We start from the raw sequence: 23,990 nt of genomic DNA, 5'->3' as shown, positions 1-23,990 counted from the left end.
CCTTTAAGAGAGGGGTGGCTAACTTGAGTCCTCCTCCAGTAACAACCCAGAGGAGGAAATGAATGCACGCCTTTGTCTGTCCCATGTGGAGCTGTGGTCATTGATATCACATCTTCTGCCCTAAACCAGACTCTGATGAGCTGTCCACAGGCACCTCAAAGGATGAAGAGAGCTCTGAGCAGACATCATGCAGGATTCAGTGGGTGGGGGTCCCTAAGTTTATGGCTGCCTAACCTTAGCGATTAAAAATCTGCTCCAGGACACTGCTGAGACAACTTGTACATTGTAGCTCAGCTGCATGGGTGCTAGCCATGGTGCTGAAACCAACCATGAGCTTCCTCTCCAAGGTGCTGATCCTGCCTTGCTTCACCTTCCTGCCTATCTGGGACTAGTGACCTCCTCCTTGTCTGGGTCATCAGCTATTTTTGATGGTGGGCACTCCCATGAATCAAGACAACATGGTGGGAAGATAAGTAAACCATGGTTACTACTGCAGTTACTATAAATAAGTCTGCCTTTCTAGAAAGGGGGAGATGGTCAGATGGGCTCCCTGCATTGTGTGAGTAGTTTGACTCTGATCTGGAGAAAATCTGGTAAGGATGGGTGGGTGGAGGCAGCACTCCAAAAGTCCTGAAGAAGGCTGGTTGATTTGGTTCATGGGTCACTTCATGTGAAACTCTAAGCCAGGTGCAGGGAACCTTTGCTGAACTACAACCCCAATCGTCCCTGGCCATTGGCCATACTGGCTGGGGATGATGGGAGTTGTAGTTCTGCAACATCTGGAAAGGCAAGTACTCAGCACACAGTTTTAAAGACAAGGCAGTAGCAGTAAGAGGCTATGCCAAGGATGGAGAACCTGTGGCTTGCCAGATGTTGTTGGACTACAACTCCCAGTATCCCAAGCAATTGGCCCTGCTGGGTGGGAGTGATGGGAATCGGAGTCCAATGACTTCCAGAGCACTACAGATTCTCCATCCCTTAACTACACCATTACTGGCCTTTACTGCCCCATGGTACCTCTATCACAACTCTGCCTTCTTTTAATGGAGGCAGAGAGAACCTGTGGCCCTCCATATATTGTTGGACTACAACTCCCATCATCCCTATGTTTTTATCCAGGCTCAGCTGCTCTGTATCTGATATGAGGTGGGCTATTTATATTTAAGTAAACAAAGATTATGAGTGCTAGATACACAGCACGCGGCCTGATCTGAATTTTGTGGGCAGTTTTGCTGGAAAGGTAGGAGGGCATTTCAGGGTTCAAATATATTCTCCAGGTCAGATAATGATATCACAAAGTCCATTTGGAGTGAGGGCAGTGCTTCGTGCCATCACTCTGAATGGGAAGGGCATTTTTTTGTGTGTGTCCCATTTTACAGGCACTGCGAATAATTGCTGAAGTGGGAAGCAATGGCACAAACGAATGTATTTTAGTGTCCAGCTTTAAGATAATCCATGGGATTTAATTCCCAAAACTCTGAGCAGCAGAGCACAAATCTCAAGATGGTGATGAGGATTCACCCAGGCCAGCAATACTGCCCAATGGGAGCAGCCAAAAATGAACATATTCTTGCTTGCCCTCCCCTCTGGGATAAGGAATCAACGGTGCTTTGAGAATTCAGGTTCCACTGTAACAGGGGTGGGGAGCCTTTTGCAGCCTAAGGTAACCACTAGGCCTGTATGCCAGTGGTGGGCGGAGCCAGAGGCAAATCTGGGTGTGGCCAGATGCAAAAGGGGGTGGGGCAACAGATGCAACTGTGTACAGTAGCTGACATCCCAGCCACACGGAAGTCAGAGATCTCTACAGACACACAAATGACCTCTGCAGCCCTCCATTCAGGCAAGAAGAATTTCAACCATACAGGAAAATGCACTTGAGAAGGGACAGTGATAGAAGAATACAGTGGTACCTCGAGTTACATACGCTTCAGGTTACAGATGCTTCAGGTTACAGACTCCGCTAACCCAGAAATAGTATCTTGGGTTAAGAACTTTGCTTCAGGATGAGAACAGAAATCGTGCTCTAGCGGCGCAGCGGCAGTGGGAGGCCCCATTAGCTAAAGTGGTGCTTCAGGTTAAGAACGGTTTCAGGTTAAGAACGGACCTCCGGAACAAATTAAGTATGTAACCAGAGGTACCACTGTGTAATTATTATTATTTTTACTTAATGTATTTATAATCTGTGTTTCTCCCCAACTAGGATGGGGCTTATGAGGGGTGTAGGTTGGATAGGTTCCCAAGGGCCACCTAGAGAGGCACGGAGGGCCACATTAGGGCTGCAGGCCAGGTGTCTCCCCACCCCTGTCCAGTACCAGACAAAATAGTAGAAAGGACCAGTTATTGCCCACTGGAAACATAACGGGGAAGTAATAATAATGAGCGAGTTGTGTGTGTGTGAGAGAGAGAGAGAGAGAGAGAGAGAAAGGATTTGTTATTGTAAAATAATGTAGAAAACCCCACCTCTTCCTTTCTATTCTCTCCTGCCCCCCTTGCTAAACTTCCTTTTCAACGCAGGTGTTTCCCTGTGGTTAGGGTCGGAGATAATAAACCCGACGCCCGTCCGGGCCACCTGCAAATTCAGCAAGGCTTTTCTTTTTAGCACATAATTAAACCGGCGCTGGGCTAACCGACAGCATCCGACACAGCGCATTAGGCGGGAGAAAGAGAATGAGGCAGGGAGGTTGGCGGTGGGGGGAGAGATATTAAAGAGAGAAAGAGAGAGAGAGAGGAATGGGAAGCAGGTGAGATGAGAGACTCCAGGCAGGCTTGCCGCCATCCTTTGCAAATAAAATAAAATAAAATAACACTTGGTTTCTCTTCTGGGTTTAAAGCGGTTATGGAAACGGAGGAGAGGTATTAAAAAAATAAAGGGTGGCGAGCGGGGGGGGGGGGAACCCAAGACACACAGCGCTTCCTTATCGCAAGGAGACAGTTGTCAGGAATCACTTTGAGTGACTCGTTTTGTCTCGTGTTTTTCTCTCCGCCCCCCCTCATCTCCCTTCTCCCTGCCGTCAAGCGGGCCTCAGGACATGGATCAAAGGAGAGGCGCCGAAACGCTCGCTGAAACTTCTGATCCCTTCTCGGTAGAGACGCGCTGGAGTGGCAGACAGCTTTCTCTTCGACATCAAATGGAGAGAGGGAGGAAGAGCAGGAGATAGAGAAGAAAAATGCAGAGAGAGAGAGAGGAGGATCTGGCTGCATCAGGTTCTGGAAGATGAGGGGGAAACATAAGAACGTGCGAAGAGCTGGCTGGATCCGGCCAATTGCACACCTAGTCTGGCACCCTGTTCTCAGCGTGGCCCTAAGAACTGAAAAAGAGGCTCCTGGATCAGGCCAATGGCCCATCTAGTCCAGCATCCTTTGCCCACAGTGGCCAGCGGGATGCGCCCCCCCCCATGGGAAAACCACAAGATGTAGCCTCGCCATTTGTGAGTCCAGCAAGTGGGATACAGAGGCATGTTGCCTCTGACTGTGGAGTTGGAAGAACACCATAAGAATCTGCTTGATCACACCAATCTAGTCCAGCATCCCATCTAGTCTAGCATCCTGTTTTCACAGTGGGCCACCAGGTGCCCATTATGGGAAACCGTCAAGCAGGACATCAGCACAACAACACTCTGTCCCTCCTGTGGTTTCCAGCAACTGCTGTTCAGAATCATTTACCACCTTCACGCGTGGAGGCCAAGCCATTGTGGCTAGTAGCCACTGACAGCCCTATCCTCCATCTTTAGGTAAAGGTAAAGGGACCCCTGGAGGGACGCGGGTGGCGCTGTGGGTTAAACTACAGAGCCTAGGACTTGCCGATCAGAAGGTCGGCGGTTCGAATCCCCGTGACGGGGTGAGCTCTCGTTGCTCGGTCCCTGCTCCTGCCAACCTAGCAGTTCAAAAGCACGTCAAAGTGCAAGTAGATAAATAGGTACCGCTCCAGTGGGAAGGTAAATGGTGTTTCCGTGCGCTGCTCTGGTTTGCCAGAAGCGGCTTAGTCATGCTGGCCACATGACCCGGAAGCTGTACGCCGGCTCCCTCGGCCAATAAAGCGAGATGAGCACCGCAACCCCAGAGTTGGCCACGACTGGACCTAACGGTTAGGGGTCCCTTAACCTTTTAAAGGGACCCCTGACCATTAGGTCCAGTCGTGGCCGACTCTGGGGTTGCGGCGCTCATCTCGCTTTATTGGTCGAGGGAGCCGGCGTACAGCTTCCGGGTCATGGCTAAGCCGCTTCTGGCGAACCAGAGCAGTGCACGGAAACGCCGTTTACCTTCCCGCTGGAGCATTACCTATTTATCTACTTGCACTTTGACGTGGTTTCGAACTGCTAGGTTGGCAGGAGCAGGGACCAAGCAACGGGAGCTCACCCCGTCGTGGGGATTTGAACCGGCGACCTTCTGACTGGCAAGTCCTAGGTTCTGTGGTTTAACCCACAGTGCCACCCGCGTCCCTATCCTCCATCTTTAAAGTGCTACAAAACTCTTGGCTGTCATTTGGCCATCTGATCATGTCAGCCTCCTCATCAGAGGTCTCCGTCAGAGGATTCTGAACTTCTCTTCCCACAATCTTATGTGGCATGAAGTATGTGGGTAGAGTACCTCTCTTCCAGTCCTAGAGCATGGCTCATCATGCAGTGCGCCTGACCGACAGGAGCATGGGCCAAAGCAAAAAGACTCCTTTGCACCACACAAAACGAGTTTACAGAATCTGCAGTTGCAAGATGTAGCAGCAATGACCCCTGGCTTAGGGGCTAACTAGCAACACGCGGGGCTAATGCCTGGCTGCCAATCAAGCTGGGAGACATATATTTGTTTATTTGATTGCGAGGACACATACGGAGGGGGGGGGATTCACCCTCCCTGGACTGCTGCTCTCTTCCCTCTCCACAGCTGAGTATAATAAGAGCCTGCTGGATTGAGCAAATGGCCCTTTTACTGCAGCATCCTGCTTTCACAGTGGCCATCTAGATACCTGTGGGAAATCAGCAAAGAGAACAGGAGCTCAAGGGCAGAACTCTCCCATCCTGGAGTTTCCAGCAACTGGTCTTCAGAAGTTTTGCTGCCTCTGAAGATGGAGCTGGAGCACAGCCGTCATGGCCATCAGTCGCCCTCTTCTACATTAATTTGTCTGATCAACTTCTAAAGCCATCCAAATTGGTGACCACCACAGCCTCCTGTGGAAGGGAGTTCCATAGTTGCCATTTCCATGAACCCTCCCACCACCTCCCCTGTACTGCAATGACTGGCAATGAGGGGATTGTTCCCATTGCTGACAGTGGCTTCTCTAATAGGGACCGACACCTGCCATTTTAAATAGCATTGCATCAGCTGCTAGAGGGTATTTTATCCTGCATTGTGGTTCAGCTTGATGTTGTCGTTCCAGCTCCATTTAATTTCTTGCAGTTATTTTACGTATGTATATATGATACTGAATCATAGAGTTGGGAGGCCATCTAGTACATGCCTTAGGCCCATACTATTTGAAGGACTGTATTATCCAATAATAATAATAATAATAATAATAATAATAATAATAATAATAACAACAACAACAACCTGCCTGGGCTCCAAAACCATCAGGGGAGGCCTTTACCTCAGTCTTGCGATCCTCACAGGCACACTTGGTGGGGACGCAGGACAGGGCCTTCTGAGTGGCTGCCCCCAGGCAACTTGGGAATTCCTTTCCTAGAGAGGCTTGGCTGGCTCCCTCCTTGCTGTCCTTTCACAGGCAGGCAGGTGGGCAAAGGCCTTTGGGAACTGACTGTTTTTTAAGGAAAGGGCCTTAATACAGCCGTGGTATTTTTATTATCTATATTCTAACAGATTCGGGTTTTTTATTGTTTTAATTCTATTAGAGTTTATTTTTAACAATTATCTTTTAAATGTTTTCGTATTTTGTCTGAGTTTTAATTTGTGTAAGCTGACTTGAGTCCTGATCCATGGAAAAGGTAGCATGCAAATAAATAAATAAAATCGTAGTAGTCACCACCATCATCATCAGACCCTATGCTCAGAACAGGAATTGTGGCACTACAGCATCGCTGACACATGGTGCCTCATCTTGCACAGGAACATAGGAAACTGCTTTCTGATGAACTTTGGCCCATCTACCTAATATTGTCGACACTGACTGGCAGCAGCTTCTCCAGCCCAACCAGGAGAAGACAGAAATCGAACCTGGAATCACAGGAAGCAGCCTTTTGCTGCGTGAAGCCATCAGTCCATCTAGCTCAGTATCTCCTACACTGACTGTCAGGGCCACATTCCCATCAAAAGTGGGGGGGTAGGCATATGCCAGTAGGGGCGGTGCCAGATGAAAATGTGGGTGGAGCAACAGATATACATTTTGCCTTTGTACAGTAGACTAGTTCATCCATCCATCCATCCATCCATTCATTTACTGCATATATACCCCACCTCCCTACCCCACCCCACCCAGATTTGATGGTGGTGTACATGGTTCTCCCCCTCCTCATGTAATCTCCACAACAACCCTGTGAGGTAGGTTTGACTGAGAGGCAGCAACTGGCTCAGGGTCACCCAGGGAGCTGCAGATTTGAACCCTGGGCTCTCCCAGGTCCTAGCCCGACACTCTGTCCCATTGCACCACACTGGTCCAGTTGTTAGAGGCAGCTCTCTATCCTTCATCCTCCTCCCCGGGGCTGGACCCCAGGGCATTCTGCAGTCCAAGCAGCTGCTAATCAGTCTCGAGCTTGCCTATGTAGGAAAACAATTCACTCGGAGTCAGAGTGGGGGGTAGGTGGGTTGAAAACCCTGCACATTTCCCCTTTGTCCAGTTCCCAAGAGTGCAGCAAGGATTTTCTCCCCCCCCCCCCACTTTGGCTGCTTAACTGAGATTAGATCGCAAGCCCTCCCTCTTTTTCTCCAAGCACCCCTATCTCTCCCGCAGCTCCCAGAGAGTCCCATGATCCCTTTTCAGGTCCTTATTGACTGCAATGAGATACCCCTCATTTCTCGGGTGCGATAAGCTTAAAGACCAGGGCTTATCATCAAAGCTCTAGCCATGGACACCTTTGATCAATTTACTCATTTGCTGACCGCGGACCCCGCTAGGATGGCTGATCTTCTGCCTGCCCGCCTGAGCCAAAGAATCACGCGTCTGCAGGGCTGTTCTAACATGCAGAAGGGCCCTGGGTTTGATTGCTGGGAACGTTCCCTGCTGGAAGCTCTGGAGAGCTACTGCCGGTCAGTGTAGAAAATACTGAGTTCAATGGAGCAACAGTCTGACTTGGTAAAGGGCAGCTTCCTGGGTCCCCATTTATTTATTTTATTTCTTAACATGTATGCACTGCTTGGTTGTAGGAAGAACTTTTTCAAAAAACAACAACGCCCAAAACATATCACACAAAAAAATTATGGCTATATATATATATATATATATATATATATATGTGTGTGTGTGTGTGTGTGTGTGTGTGTGTGTAAAGGGACCCCTGACTGTTAAGCCCAGTCGCAAACGACTCTGGGGTTGTAGCGGTTGTAGCGCTCATCTCGCTTTACTGGCTGAGGGAGCCGGCGTTTGTCCGCAGACAGCTTCCGGGTCATGTGGCCAGCATGACTAAGCTGCTTCTGGCAAACCAGAGAAGCACATGGAAATGCCGTTTACCTTCCCGCCAGAGCGGTACCTATTTATCTACTTGCATTTTGATGTGCTTTCAAACTGCTAGGTTGGCAGGAGCAGGGACTGAGAAACGGGAGCTCACCCTGTCACAGGGATTCAAACCGGTGACCTTCTGATCGGCAAGCCCTAGGCTCTGTGGTTTAGACCACAGCATCACCCGCATCCCACTATATATAAAGTTTAAACAACAATAGACCGAAACAAACAAAAACTCACATCAACTTTCTAAACATCTGGGTAGGCTTGTCTAAAGGAGACTGTTTTTAACAGGTGCCAAAAAGAAGGCATGGAAGGCACTAACTAGCTTGAAATCAATAGGCAGGGAGTTCCAAAGGACAGGTGCTGCCACACTAAGTTCTTACACACATGGAATGGGTATGGTGTGGCACATGTAGCGGTGCCAGTTCCGCCGATCAAAGAGGCCGAATGGGCACATATGGAGTAATGTGATCTCAAAGGGAAACTGGTATCGCGTCTCCCCCAGCATCTGAATCAGGAGAGGCTGAGCCGTCTCTGGGCCACTGCCTGGACTCAGCGGTGATATGGATGAGGAAAAAAGAAGCTGAGCTTGAATCCTGGCAAGACAGAGGCACTGAGTAGGTCCTGTGCCTGAGAAATTGGTCAGTTGCTTACCCTGGAAGGAGTTGCGCTCCCTCTGAAGGAGCAGGTTCGCAGTTTAGGAGTGCTTCTGGGTCCAGATCTGTCCACAGAGGCTCGGGGAGCCACACTGGCAAGAAATGCCTTTTGCCAACTGAGTCTAGAACAGGAAATCCTGGCTACACCCTCCAACATTTCTCTGATGAAAACAGGGACGCCCTATTCCTTGGCCTCCAACATTTCTCCCGTGCAAACAGGGACATCCTAGAATGGTTCATGAGTTAGATTATTTCAAGACTGGATTGCTAAAATGCACTCTACGTGGGGCTTCCCTCAAGCCTGATCCAGAAGCTGTAGTTGTATATATACTAATAGGGACACCTTGAAGTTGGCCCAGTAGCCAATCGGCAGATCTCTGAGCCTCACTCCTTTCAGCAATCATGCAGCAGCATTCTGGACTAACTGCAGCTTCTGGATCAAGTATAAGGGAAGCCCCCCATAGAGAGCATTGCAGCAATCCTGTCTTGAAGTAACCAATGGATGAGCTGCATAATCTAATGTCCCCCTACCAGATCTTGCCCATCTGTGTTGAGCTAGATCGGCCCCTGGCAGAACACCTGCTTTGCATGCAGAACATCCGAGGTGTTTGACTCAGCATAAAGGAAGCTTCCTTCGCACCTCTCACCAGCTCTACTTCATACACTCCTCGAGCGCTTTTTTCCTGTCTGGAAGGTATCCTCGGGGTCACCTTCTGAATGGAGCACTGAGCGTGTGTAGGTACCAGCCAGCTCCCAAGACACAAGGGCAAAATCCATTGCTCCACCCACCTTCGTTTCTAGTCCCACCCACCACCCACATGCGGCCCCTGACGGCTGCCACCATGGGGAATGTGGCCCTCACTCTGGATCAGGTTCTCTGTTCCTAAAAGAGAGGATTGCCAGCCCTTCAAAGAGAGGACTGTCCTCTGCAAAAACGGGGCACCCAGCCACCCTCCCTGGGATAAGGTGGCTTCCTATATACACATTCTGCATCCATCTTCCCAAATACTTGACACAGTCGTGTCTCCTCCTTATTTGAATGGCTTCCATCCTTGGCACCTTCTTCCCCTGCCTCCCCCCCCTCGGTTGGGCCTCCTCTGCCCAAAAGCCTCCTCCTGGCTCCCCCCCCCCCCAGTTCTCTTTGGGTCACTCCAGCCCGTCCAAATGGCTCGCCCGCCTCCGAATTCCAGAGGTCGCACTCTTCGCTCCAGCGTTAATGTGCTAATCTCTCATTTTCTCTCCCTCTATCTGGCCTGCCTGAACCCGTCTCCCAGGCTCCCTGATTAATCCACATAAAGCAGGACAATAAAAAAAAAAGGAAAGGGGAAAAAAAGGCGTTTCAATTCTCTCTCGGCCAAGGCGGCATCGCTCAGTTGCTCTGAAGCCCCCAGGCACACACAAAAAGACGGCGACAAAAGCCCTTCAGAAAATGCCGCAAGACGCAGTCCCAAATGTGGACTCTGGAGGCTGACGTGGGGCTAAATTAATCAGGAACTGCTCCATCTGGCTTAGTATTGTCGACACTGACTGGAAGCCGCTCTCTGGGGTTTCAGGGAGCAGGGCACCCTCTCAATTGCATGCAGACCAGGTACTCTAGCACTAAGCTATGGTCCTCCCCCCCCAAACCCGCCCCCCTCTAGGTAGGATCCTATTCCTTATTCAGGTTTTGAATAAAAGGCTCATATAAAGAGGAAACTGCCATACAGAGTCAGCCCATCCAGCTATTGTCTTCACTGAATGTCTAAAAAGAGGTAGACAAGGGCAGTAAAAATGATCAGGGGTGCTGGAGGAACACCAGCCGCATTAATGCACTGTTTTATACAGGCAGACAGGCACATGCCGGATATCAAAAGCATAACGAGCAATTCATTATGACCAGCAGGACTGCAATCCCGGGATCAAGACCCATTGATCTCAGAGGTTCTTGACTTCTCACTGTGCATGGCTTCAATTTGTGACACGTGCTGAGCTTTAACCAAAGATCTTCAGCCGGCTGAAAGGCAACCCTTTTAGCTCCTCGATTAAAGCCACAAACAACCTCGTAAAAGAAGTGTTGCTGTTTCAAACTGCAAGCATGAAGCGGGAACCCTATTGAAGAAAAGAAGATGTACCCAGCCTCGGCTTGATTCCTCTCTACTTATGTGCGCTCTCTCTCTCTCTCTCTTCCTCATGAAACTTCATCAGCATTCTAGTGTGAACTTATTATGGTGTTCCGTCATGCACTGGCTGGGAGGCACCAGCTAGGGAACCCCCAAGGGAAGCAGGCTCAGAGCCAGGGGATTGGTGGTGGGATGGTGATAAATGAAAAGAGGGAGAAGACTGGAAGGAGGAGGTGTCAGAAGCTGAAGAGGCAACAGGCTTTAGTGAGCAGGAAGAGGCTGTGGCAGAGAGCAGTCCAGAACCAGAGGCAGAATCAGAGGCTGGAGGGGGGTGGGGCAAGAGGCAGAGATCAGGCAGGCTGCTGAAGAAGTCAGGGGGTCTCCACCTCTTGTTGCAATCAGCTCCCCTTCCTGCTGGTCTCCCAGAACCAGAAGAGGGCGGTATGAAGAGGGCGGAGCAGGGACAAGCATGTTGATGGAGTCTCTGATTGCTTGGGAAGGATCAGAGGGAGGAGGAGGCTTAGGCAACTGTGGGAAAACAGAGACCTTCAGTCCGCACAACTGCCTCATGGGGGTATGATCTGCGGGGAAGAGTTGCTGTGCTCACTAGGTCTGCGCTCTCAAGCTGCTTGTTTCTTTGAATTAAGAGTTAACTTCCCTGACGCTGTGTGAGCTAGTACTAGCCTGCTCCTGTCACTTGCCCCTGACATGTACACATTTTTTGCAAAGCGAGTTTATCTGCCATGTTTTGCATGCCATTTTCACCAACATATGCAGTTATACGCAGGCTGAATGTCACATTGGATGGATGGACCAAGCTTGTTTTCTGCTGCTCTGGAGGGCAGGACCCGATCCAGTGTCTTCAGGTTACAAGAAGGGAGATTCGGACTAAATACTAGGAAGAACTTTCTGATGCTAAGAACCGTTCGACAGTGGAACAGAGGTGGTGGGCTCTCCTTCCTTGGAGGTTTTTAAGCGGAGGTTGGATGGCCATCTGTCATGGATGCTTTAGTTGAGATTTCCTGCATCGCAGGGGGTTGGACTAGATGACCCTTGGGATCCCAATTCTATGATTCTATGAAAAAATGGCTGCATTTCGGCTCATGCACTTTTCAGGATGAGCCAATCTGATAAATTCATCTTCAAATGCAAACTAAATTACAATTCCTCTTTCTCTCTCCATCCCCCCATCCCTAGAGCCATTGAGGTGCAGTGGTTAGAGTGCTGGATGAGGACCTGGGAAACGAGGGTTCAAATCCCCACTCCGCCATGGGGGGGTGACTCACTCTCAGCCTAGCCTACCTCGCTAGGTTGTTGTAGGGATAAAATGGGTAGGAGAACTATGTATGCTACTTTGAGAGCCTCGGAAGAAGTAAGGTGGGATATAAATGCAATAAAAAATAATAATAATAGCCAAGGCATGACAAAATTGTTCCAATCGAAACAGCCAAATTAGTGGGGCCTTTTGCAAAATGAAAGGGGGGAAAATCAAAGTTGAAAAATAAAGATAGGACATAGTTTGTATGTTTAAGCTTACGTATATGGTGATAACCAGAGAGGGCAGACAACAATTTCACTGAAAAATGCAGCCTTTTCGTATTGCACTGGAGTAATAAGGTACAACAGACATGGGTGCCACTGTGGGTTAAACCACAGAGCCTAGGACTTGCCGATCAGAAGGTCGGCGGTTCGAATCCCCGTGATAGGGTGAGCTCCCGTTGCTCGGTCCCAGCTTCTGCCAACCTAACAGTTCGAAAGCACGTCAAAGTGCAAGTAGATAAATAGGTACCGCTCTGGCAGGAAGGTAAACAGCGTTTCCGTGCACTGCTCTAGTTCGCCAGAAGCAGCTTAGTCATGCTGGCCACACGACCCGGAAGCTGTACTCCAGCTCCCTCGGCCAGTAAAGTGAGATGAGCGCCGCAACCCCACAGTCGGCCACAACTGGACCTAATGGTCAGGGGCCCCTTTACCTTTAATAAGGTACAGGAGAATGTAAACCCATTTGTTGTACATGGAACTTTTGCTATATTAATTCATTACATGTGAATTTGCAATGGAATTCTTTCCCTATATATTTGGCTCCCGATAGCTTCTTTTATTCAACTTCTATTGCATTTCATTTGCCATCTACTAATATATTTTGTGGCATTTTATTTGTAAATAAATATATACCAAAAAAGAAATGGGGGGAAAGTTGGAAAATCGATGTCCACATGCTTAGCAGGCCCTATTTATAAAGTTCGAAAGGCTTTCAGCTTCAAAAGGAAAGGATCTCTGTTACAAAGGCACCTGCAGGAACCCCTCTTTTCTCTTCCAATGCACCCCACCCCCGTCCTTCAAATCCCAGGGCAGAGCCCCAACTTGGAAAATAAACTTCTCTCTTTTCACATGAGAAAAACAAGCAGGAGAGAGAGACGTGTTTTTGCTCTGGTTTTTCCCACTGCCCTCAGCCCAGGAATCTAACTGACAGCAGCAGATGGCTCTTCTGGATGGGGGTGGGGGGCGGATGAAGGAAAAAAGGAAAAGTTTACTGGAAAGAAATGCCAGCTTTGTGGGATCCTTTAGGTTAAAAGTTTACGGAGCGAGGGCTGTATGTGATACTGAGCTGTTGGGATCTCAGCAAAGCTTTCTGCAAGAAGGAGGGGAGAGGCAGAGAAAAACTGCAGCCTCTGTTTCCAAATGCCTTCTGGAAATAGGGAAATCCATTTGATGCAAAAACAAAATAAATTCACATATAAAAGAAGAGGTTTGCTGGATCAGGCCAATGGCCCATGTAGCTCAGCATCCTGGTGCCACAGTGGCCAGCCAGATGTCCCAACGGGAAGCAAGTCCCAGTCCCAAGAGCCATCTCTGCTCCTGCCCAAAGCTGTCAACTTTCAGATTTGAAAATAAGGGATCAGCAGCCTTGAAAATAAGGGATCAGCAGCCTCCCCTGTCCCGGGGACAGTCTACGGGATATTTAACAATCTGGGATAGCAGCGGGAAGCAGTGGGAAACGGCACTGGAATAAGGGAATTTCCCTCAAAAAAAGGGAAGGTTGACAGCTATGCTCCTGCCGTTTCCAGAAACTGGTTTTCAGAAGCACCACTGGCCCCAGCAACGGACCAAGCCTGATCGCTTGTTTCTCAAAGGCATTTTTGAGAACAGGATGCTGAACCAAATGGCCCTGTGGCCGTGATCCAGCAGCCTCTTCTTTAACCTGCAAACGTAGCCCAAATACAGTGGTACCTCGGGTTACAGACGCTTCAGGTTATAGACTCTGCTAACCCAGAAATAGTACCTCGGGTTAAGAACTTTGCTTCAGGATGAGAACAGAAATTGTGCTCCAGCGGCACAGCAGCAGTGGGAGGCCCCATTAGCTAAAGTGGTGCTTCAGGTTAAGAACAGTTTCAGGTTAAGAATGGACCTCCGGAACAAATTAAGTACTTAACCCGAGGTACCACTGTACATGGGTGTAGCTGTAGCCAGCAAGATGCCCCACGCAGAACCTGATGGCAGCAGCACTCTCCCAACCAAGGGTTTGCAAATACTGCCTCTGACAGTGGAGGCAGAACATAGCCATTGCGGCAATAATAATAATAATAATAATAATAATAATAATAATAATAATAATAAATTTTATTTATACCCCACCCTCCCCAGCCAGAGCCGGGCTCAGGGCGGCTAACACCAATAAAATTTCAGTAAAAACATAATAAGAAAAAAGAAAAAGAAAAAAACACAATTTAAAATACAGGTTAAAATGCAATTTAAAATGCAGCCTCATTTTAAAAGTCAAAACCATAAGGGGAGGGAAACATAAGGGTCAGACTGAGTCCAAACCAAAGGCCAGGTGGAACAGCTTCGTCTTGCAGGCCCTGCGGAAAGATGTCAAGTCCCGCAGGGCCCTAGTCTCTTGCGACAGAGCATTCCACCAAGTCGGGGCCAGTACTGAAAAGGCCCTGGCCTGAGTTGAGACCAACCTAATCTCCTTATGACTTGGGACCTCCAAAATGTTGTCATTTGTGGACCTTAAGATCTGGTAGCCACGGACAGCATTTGGGCTTGGTGGTTCTGTCTAATTCTCTGCTGAAGCCATCCATGTTGGTGGCCCCCCACTGCCACCTGTTTTGAGGGAGAATCCATTGCAGGCTTCCTAAATGGAGCATTTGGTAACAGGATGCTGGGCTCAGTGGACCTTTGGAGTGAGGTCTTCTTATGATCTCGGCAGAAAGTTAAAGAAGGCAGGGGGAGCCAGGAGGCAAGAGGGGGTGGCTGCTTTGCAGGCTCAGGTTCCAGGAGAGACTTCCCTAGGAAGACAAGCTGTAGCATTTGGGACTTTTTAGTTCCTTCTGTGTTGGAACTCCTATTTGGGGACTTCCCTGGCTTTTTTCCGGCCCATGTAAGACCAGTCTGGATAGTTAGCCTTGGTGAAGACTTGACGTTTTCATCCCCCCAAAAGTTTTTGATTTGAGTTTCCACTGAAATGAGGCTGCATTTTAATGTTTTCATGTTGTATTTTAATCTTGTTTTTTAAGCTGTATTTCAATCAATTGTTTTTATATTAGGTGTTAGCTGCCCTGAGCCCTGTCTTGGCTGGGGAGGGCGGGGTATAAATTATTATTATTATTATTATTATTATTATTATTATTATTATTATTATTAAAAGGCAAGGTGACAGAAGTTTACGAAATGATAAATGGCATGGAGGAAAAGGATGGAGAAAAGCTTTTCTCTGTCTCTCGTAAGAACTGGAAATTGTGGGCATCCAGCTGAATGTTGGAAGATTCAGGACAGATTAAAGAAAGCCCTTCGTGCGGCACATGGTTAAACTATGGAACTCCCTGCCACAGGAGTGGCTTTAAAAGAGGATCAGACGACTTCGTGGAGGGCTATCAATGGCTCCTAGCCATGGCAACCATGTTCTCCCTTCACAAGAGGAGGCAGTGATGCTTCTGAATACCAGCTGCTGACAACTGCAGTAGGAGAGAAAGTTCTTGTGCTCAGATTCTGCCCATTGGGGCATCTGGCTGGCCACTTTGAGAGCAGGATGCTGGGCTGGATGGGCCAAGGGTCTGATCCAGCAGGCTCTTATGTTCCCAGAAAACTCCCGAAAGGAATGTGCCTCCTCAATGGAAGTGTAAAAATGACTGTGCCAATTCTATCATTTGGGGGATGAGAAATGCTCCATGATGTTATCCCCCCATTGCATGTTGATGTTACCAACCTAACTGTCCATGGAGGTGCAGATCAATTCTGTATTCAGGGCAGCTGTCTACCAGCTCCATCTGGTACACAGGCTGAGACCCTACCTGCCCGCGGACTGTCTCGCCAGAGTGGTGCATGCTCTAGTTATCTCCCTCTTGGACTACTGCAATGCGCTCTATGTGGGGCTACCTTTGAAGGTGACCCGGAAACTACAACTAATCCAGAATGCAGCAGCTAGACTGGTGACTCGGGGCGGCCACCGAGACCACATAACACCGGTCTTGAAAGACCCACATTTGCTCCCAGGACGTTTCCGAGCACAATTCAAAGTGTTGGTGTTGTTCTTTAAAACCCTAAACGACCTCGGCCCATTAGACCTGAAGGAGCGTCTCCACCCCCATCATTCTGCCCGGACACTGAGGTCCAGCTCCAAGGGCCTTCTGGCGGTTCCCTCACTGCGAGAAGCGAAGTTACAGGGAACCAGGCAGAGGGCCTTCTCGGTAGTGGTGCCCTCCCTGTGGAACGCCCTCCCATCAGATGTCAAAGAGATAAACAACTACCTTACATTTAGAAGACATCTGAAGGCAGCCCTGTTCAGGGAAGTTTTTAATGTGTGACATTTTGATGTATTTTTAATTTTTGTGGGAAGCCGCTCCGAGTGGCTGGGGAAACCCAGCCAGATGGGTGGGGTACAAATAAATTATTATTATTATTATTATTATTATTATTATTATTATTATTATTATTATTACTCTCTGCCTCCAAATTCTCCCATGAGAAGGTGATGCTGGACTGGAGGTGGGTCATTGGCCTAATCCAGCAGGCTTTTCTTATTATGTTTAGCCCCCAGTGGCATCTCCAAGTAGGGGTGGGGTGGGGAGATCCGCTCTGGAATCCTTCAGAGCCACTGCCAGTCAGTGCAGGCACCACTAAGCTAGGTGGACGAACGCCCTGTCTCTGCCTAAGGCGGCTTCCTGCGTTCCCGCCTACAGAGGGAAAAAGAGAAAGAGACGCATTGCAGGACGCCTCGCCACGCAATTGAAGGTCGGGCATTTCCCCCCGGAAAAGAAGTTGTTCCTACACGGCGATAAGCCGAAGCAATGAATTCTGATCCCCGCCAGCCCGGCCTTTGCAAATTTGAGAGCGGGCAGAGTCTCTTTCAGGGGGGCAGAAGGGAAAGAAAAAGGGAAATCCGTAATGCCTCTCCCTCTGCAACCATAATGCCAGGATGTTCCCAATCTGCTTTGAGGGATGGAAAGATTAAGAATAATAATAAAAAAAATTGCAATAAAATATGTGTGAACGAGGGGGTAATTGTGGACAAATGCAGCATTCAAATTCATTTTTCCACCTCTTTTACACACCATTTCAATCTTATTTTCTGCTTATTAATGAGATCTTGTTGGCAGGGGTGGGCAGAAGCTGCCCAGTTTTGCTGGGTAATTGCACATAATTTCCTTTCTACTAGTGATTTGCATCTGATCTTCTCCCTCCCCCCCACCCTAATTCTTTGCTATTTAACACCCCCTTCTACTCCTCTCCCCTCCTTCCCAAATCTCTCCCTCCTCCTCCCCCTCTTCTTTCCATCCCTGGTCAGGCAATACTTCATTTAAATGCTTATTACACTTAAACAGACACTGAAGAAAAAGGGAGGGGAGGAGAGGAAATGAGACAGAAGCCAACCAAGTCAAGAAAAGCCCTGACACAATCACCCTCTGCCACTCACGCTCTCCTTTAGTGATGTAACACCCTTAAGGACCGTGGGTTAACTTTGCCAAAGACCTATTCTGTACTATTTGTAATGCTGCCACTTGGGGGATACATTTAACACGTGTTAGGAAGCTGTAGTGATGTATGGAAGTGAGAGCTGGACCATCAAGAAGGCTGATTGCCAAAGAATTGATGCTTTTGAATTATGGTGCTGGAGGAGACTCTTGAGAGTCCCATGGACTGCAAGAAGATCAAACCTATCCATTCTGAAGGAAATCAACCGTGAGTGCTCACTGGAAGGACAGATCCTGAAGCTGAGGCTCCAATACTTTGGCCACCTCATGAGAAGAGAAGACTCCCTGGAAAAGACCCTGATGTTGGGAAAGATGGAGGGCACAAGGAGAAGGGGACGACAGAGGACGAGGTGGTTGGACAGTGTTCTCGAAGCTACCAGCATGACTTTGACTAAACTGCGGGAGGCAGTGGGAGACAGGAGTGCCTGGTGTGCTCTTGTCCAGGGGGTCACGAGGAGTCTGACATGACTAAACAACTAAACAACAACAACAAGGAAGCTGCTTATTTGGTCCATCTTGCTCAGAATTGTCTACACTGACCAGCAGCAATGGCCCTCCAGGGTTTCAGGCCGGGCAAGGATCCAGCATTACTGATGCACCTTGAACTTGTTTGGGCCCAAAGAAAATATAAGGTGTGTTCTTTCTGTCAACTAATTGGGATGGCTCAGACTTCCCTTCACAGTGCTTTTCTTGGATTCTTCAGCTGTGATTCTTGCACTCACAGTGAACTGGACTACATGACGTTTGGTGGTCCTTTCCAACTTTACTGCCCCTGGTTATCTCCATCACAACTCGTGACTTCTTCTAATACAAGAATGGGGGTCCTCCTGTGTCCCTCCAGATATCGCCGGACTACAACTCCCATCATCCCTGACGATTGGCCATGCTGGGTGGAGCTGATGTGAATTGCAGTCCAACAATGTCTGGGAGACAAAAAGTCCCTCGCTGCATCCATAAATATAATATGCAGATTTGTCTAATAACATATTGCAATAGAAAGATGCATGGACAAAGCATATTGGTATCTACGATTCGTCTCCCACTATTGTGGTCAGCAGAGAGTACCCGGAACTATTCATTCATGGTTTTCAAACAGACATTCTCAAATACAACACCAGAATTCACTGGTTAATTTGTCTGTAAAGTCACATCTCAAAGCAGCTTAAGGAAAAAACCTTCATGGCAAATCACAAAAAACAAGGCTGACCGTTACATCTGGAGATCAACAGCAAATCCTAAAACCAGCTGTGCCAGCAAGCCAAAGTCCTGAAGGCGTAAGAGGGCCTTTACTCAGTGTCTGGATTGCAACAGAATCGGGGCTAAGCAGACACCGTGGGATGTCCTCAAATATGTGGTGGCACTTACTTCCTTGAAGGGCTCTGTTTCCATCTTTGACTGGGTGACCTGGCAATGCCGCAGATCTAAAACTAGTTTAGCCTCAGCTGCAGATGTGTAGAACTGCCTAAGAACTAGTAACTGGGTTTGCTTATTTCCTCCACCCTTCCAATCCCCTTTCCTTTTGTGTCGCGGCTATTAGATTGTAAGCCTGAGGAAAGGGAATCATTTCTGATATTGGTAAGCAACTCTGGGAGTCTTCTGAGGAAGAGTGGGGGGAAATAAGAAATGGGGAACCTGCAGCTTTCAAAGTATTGTTGGACTCCAAATTCCATCATCCAGCGTAGGGTTGATGGGAGCTGTCGTCCAACGCCTTCTGGAGGGCTGCAGGCTGCCTATACAGGCTGCTTTATACAATAAGCAAATGAACAAAACGCTGCGGCGCTCAACTAAGGACACGTGGGAACAGCCATGCGTTCTCCCAGTTTCCTCACGCACTGCCTACAGTTTAGGCCGGAGACAATGGAAAACTCAGGCAAGCAGCCTACCTGGGGAGAGAGGCCGTTGCTGACAGGGTTCATGTGATTGGCAGGAGCTGCGGGGTTCATGAAGCTGTCAGAGTAGGTAGAGAAGCCGTGTCGGGTCCCGTAGGCGGAGCTGGAGTCTGCGGCGGCGGCAGCCAACCCTCCCTGGTGCATGGTGGATGGTGGGAGAGGCTGGGGTCTGTGCACAGTGCTGCCCCCATCTGTGGGGAAACGAAGCATCGGGTTAGAAGCGGTGGCTGTCATCACCTGACTATCACTGTGTTCCTTTGGGGAAAGGCTGGCAGGATGGAGGCGCCATCTTGACCTGAGGCCCAAATCATGTTCCCACCACCTATTGTAATGGAGGTCTGGTCCACTGGGGTGAATGGGGCAACTAGTCCAGTGGGTGGCCCTGCCTGTCACCTTCCCCCTCCTCCGCTTCCACTTGAATCATGGATTCATTGAGTTGGAAGGGACCCTGAGGATCATCCAGTCTGACCCCCTCCAGTGCAGGAATATGCACCTGTCCCTTATGGGAATCGAACCTGCAACCTTGGCATTATCAGCAGCACGCTCTAATCAACTGAGCTATCCACTTTTCTGCTTGACCCATGCTTTCTAGGGATGAGTCTATGCGGTTTCTCCCTTGCCCCACTCCTTTCTCAGGGAAAACCAATTTAGCACTAAACCAAAGCAAACTATCTGCTTTGATGTACTGCTCTGAACACTGTTAGTAACCTCCTGTTATTTTCTCATGCCCAGCTGTGGAAAGCTGTCCCTGTTGCTAAAGTGAAGGGGGGGCATGTTATAGATTTGGTTGGGACCCCCTCTAAAGCCTAGAAATTAATAAATGGTAGGATTTTGATTGTTTGGGCTGTGAAGCAAGAAATACAAGCTGCAGAGGAATTCGCTAGGGCCGTTAAGAAACAGAGCCACCAGGAGCCACTGGCAATGCAAGAAGAACTCCTTCCCCCTTGCCCTGAGGTGTGAACAGAAACTGCGGATTTGGAAGGTTGCAAGGGTAAAGGCTGGAAGAGACTTTTATCAGGAGATGGCGGGGATCGAACCTGCAGCCGCCAGTCTACAGAGCAGGAGACAACACAAATTGCAGGTTGTTCCGAGTGGTTTTCCCCAGGGGAAAGCAGTGGGAACAGAGGAATTGTGGGTAAGCCCTGAGTCTCAGTGTTGGCCCATGAAGAACTCAACTATCATTTGCTCTGGCTTAGCCAATCCCTGGCTCTGCCCACTCTGTGCCAGTCAGACTAGGAACTGGGAGAACCAGGGTTCAAATCCCAACGTTCTGTCGTGAATCTCACTGGGTGATTCTGGGCCAGACTCTGCCTCTCAGCCTAAACCCCCTCACAGGATTGTTGTGCGGATTAAACAAGGAGTGATGGGTAGGACCATGCCTGCCACCTTGAGGTTTGATATAAATGCCATCCATCAACCTGTTGGTTTCTGTGTGTTGCCACTGTGCAGTGCTTTGGAGTCACAAGACTCTGTTTTGCATTCCAGACATTCCAGGCTGTTGGAAGTCTCACAGAAGACAGGAGGCGGATGTGATGTTTACTGGTTTCCTGTTCCTTTGTGGTTCAGTTGCTCTCTGCTCTCACAGAGAGAGGATGTATTTCTTTTCTGTCTGCGTAGCTTAGTAATAAAACCCTAGCATGTAGCTCATATTTATCGCCCTTCCCTGTGCTGGATACTCTGCGTAATGGGAACATGCTTGGATCCTTATCAGAGGCTCAGGTCATTAATTATCATCGGAGGAGAGAACGGAGGCGATTCCGGAGGAGTCGCTCGGTTGAGCACAGGTTCTGGCACAACCCACCCATCGAAACAACCCACTTCCCCACCCAAGCCTGGAGCACCCACCTTGGGAAAGGGTGGTGGTTGGGTAAGTTGAATCTGGCAGCTGGTACGGAGGCAAAGTGGGCATGCCAGTCGGAGGGAAGCCCCCCGGCAACAGGTGATTGAATGCTGCCAGCTGATTGGCCCCGGCCTGCTTGCGCCACCGTGCCCGTCGGTTGCTGAACCACACCTGGGAGAAGGGAGAGAGGAAGGCAGGAAGTTATGGGGGAAGACACATGCCAAGGGGTTGAACCTGAGACCTTCCGCATGCAAAGAAGGGTCTCTGTTCCCTGAGCTATGGACCCTCCACATTGTCATTGTCAAGGGAGCAAGTGCCACGAATGATCTGACGCCCTGGCACCATCACCACCTGCCGCAACCAGTGCCGGATTTACGTATAAGCTAAACAAGCTATAGCTTAGGGCCCCGCTCTCTTGCCCCCCCCATTATGAGTCTTTGTAAATTGTGTTTCTAAAGGAACTTTTGTTATTGCCAAATTCCAATGTGTTTGCATTATGAATAAAAAAATCATTTTAAGTTAGAGCTTAATAATTATTTCACATTAATATACTTCTTAATTGTATTTCACATTAATATACTTCTTAATTGTATTTCACAATTAATATACTTCTTAATTGTATTTCAGTTCAACAACTATTTTGATAAAATACATATTTTGTTATGTGCAAAAGGCTTTAGATAGGTCCATAAATTATCATATAGCATATATTCAACACAAAAAACACGGGCAATTTGTTGTTGACAAAGGACAGCTGGGCATATAAAGGTCCCCATTACCTTCAGTAGCTTAGGGCACCATCAAACCTAAATCCGGCCCTGGTCGCAAACCATCTTCCAACCCTTCGGAACCATCTTTTCTAAAAGCCTATTCTTGCACAGGCTCCATGCAAAACAAAAAATGGCCACTAGGTGTCAGGACAGAACAGGCCAGCAAACAGGAAGGCCCTCCTTTGGCCCCCGTCTGCCAGTGGCCAACCACTGTCTTATCATCAGGCTCCAGAAATCCTATTGGATTAGCAGAGCCGACTCTGGCCTACCAGGGCCATTTCTGCCCTTCCAAATTATTTTCTGGCAATCCGTGCTTCCTTTGTGCACGACACCGCTGTAAAAGCTAGCCAACTTAGAATCATAGAATTGGAAGGAACCTTACAAAGAACATCTAGTCCAACCCTCTGAAATGCAGGAATCGTGGCTAAAGAAAACCTCCACATTCTCTCCCCATCCATTTCCCCTCCTCACAAATCCTGGTGCGCAATTATCTGAGCCAATCAAACTGTACCATATGTATTCCAGCTGCGATCTGTATCTGTTTTTCTAATTTTATTTATTTATTTAAAAAACCCTCATTTTCAATTGAATCCAAAAACTCTCAGGGCTGATCCTGGTTTGAGAAGGGGACGGGGCTAAGCTTTCGAGACAGTTGAGAATGCAGCTGCCGAGTTCTCCAGGGCGTAGAGGTCTGGGAGACCTGATTGAATTTCACAGCAACAGGAGAGGGCTTGGCAGAGGGGGGGAGGTGGAATTGAATAACAACACAAAACCCGTAAGAGCCGAAGGGAGAAGTTGAGTTGGGGAGCCTGATCTGTGTGTTTCTAGTAAAGGTTTGGTTTCGACTCCGAGCATGTTGAGAAGACCAAGCGGGGAAAGTTAGCTCTCCCTTTGGTACTCACATTGATCCACCCCTTTCTAAATGAGATGTTGGGTCTGTTACAACCTAGGACCTCCTGGAGGCAAAGAAGATGCTCTTCCACTGGGATATGTCTCTTCCCCATCCATAGAACAGGAAACTGCTTTATACAGCGTCAGACTCTTGGTCCATCGGGCTCAGCACTGCCTACACTGACCGGCAGCTACTCCCCAAGGTTTCAGACAGGGAATCCTTCCCAGCCCTACCTAGAGATGCTGCAAAAGACTAGGGAATTCTGCATACAAAGCAGATGCTCTACCACCGAGTTATGGCCCCTTCTTTAAAAACGAAGCAAGATTCTAGTTCCCATAAAAAAGGTAAAGGGACCCCTGACCATTAGGTCCAGTCGTGACTGATTCTGGGGTTGCGGCGCTCATCTTGCTTTATTGGCCGAGGGAGCCAGCGTACAGCTTCCGGGTCCTGTGGCCAGCATGACTAAGCCACTTCTGACGAACCAGAGCAGCGCACAGAAACGCCGTTTACCTTCCTGCCAGAGTGGTACCTATTTATCTACTTGCACTTGACATGCTTTCAAACTGTTAGGCTGGCAGGAGCAGGGACCGAGCAACGGGAGCTCATGCCGTCGCAGGGATTCGAACCGCCAACCTTCTGATCGGCAAGTCCTAGGCTCTGTGGTTTAACCCACAGCACCACCCGCGTCCCTTCTAGTCCCCATAGTTTGGAATAAAAATATTGGTTTAGATAGGAACAGCTACCTTATCCTGAGTCAGACCATGAGTCCATCAAGCTCACATTTGTCAACACTGGCTGTAACAATGGCTTTCCAGGGTTTCAGGTAGGGATCCTTTTCCCAGCCTTGCCTAGGGTTGCGTGCTGGGATCTGAACCCAGGACCTTCTGCATGCAAAGCAAGTGCTCTACCGCTGAGCTATGGCCTGTCCCCTTGAGAAATGCCCAGCAGCGGACTGAACTTTGGAGCTTTCATGAGCAAATGGAGGGGCCACAGCAAACTGGCAGAACATCTACTTTTGCACCCATATGGAAGAAACTGTAATGGGAAACTCAGGCGTCTTGAGTCTCATTGCATCTGCAGTCACTGGGTGAATGGATGAGGACTTTAATTTAAATTGCAGCTCTCTGGAGATTGAGGGCTACATTACGCTCTTGCTGGTCATGTTGTGCGGATGCCTGATGATCATTTTCCAAAGCAACTACTCTATTCCGAACTTAAAAATGGAAAGTGTAATGCTGGTGGTCAACAAAAGAGGTTTAAAGAC

At 48.7% G+C, this 23,990-nt stretch overlaps 1 protein-coding gene across 5 annotated transcripts in view; it reads right to left on the bottom strand.

Moving 5' to 3' along the window:
* The window catches only part of PAX7 (paired box 7), a 170,039-nt gene that overhangs the window by 36,734 nt on the left and 109,315 nt on the right, over positions 1 to 23,990 (bottom strand). For all 5 annotated transcript variants that reach the window (XM_053401017.1, XM_053401016.1, XM_053401014.1 and 2 more), the window contains 2 exons: positions 21,070 to 21,235; positions 19,219 to 19,415 (listed from right to left, as the gene is read on the bottom strand). In XM_053401017.1, coding sequence (XP_053256992.1) covers positions 19,219 to 19,415; positions 21,070 to 21,235 — 363 coding nt within the window. The remainder of the gene's footprint in view (positions 1 to 19,218; positions 19,416 to 21,069; positions 21,236 to 23,990) is intronic.

This window comes from Podarcis raffonei, chromosome 8 (assembly GCF_027172205.1).
Source record: "Podarcis raffonei isolate rPodRaf1 chromosome 8, rPodRaf1.pri, whole genome shotgun sequence".
Lineage (NCBI taxonomy): Eukaryota > Metazoa > Chordata > Lepidosauria > Squamata > Lacertidae > Podarcis > Podarcis raffonei.
Note: the sequence above shows the minus strand (reverse complement) of the source record. Positions and strands in the feature narration are given on the sequence as shown.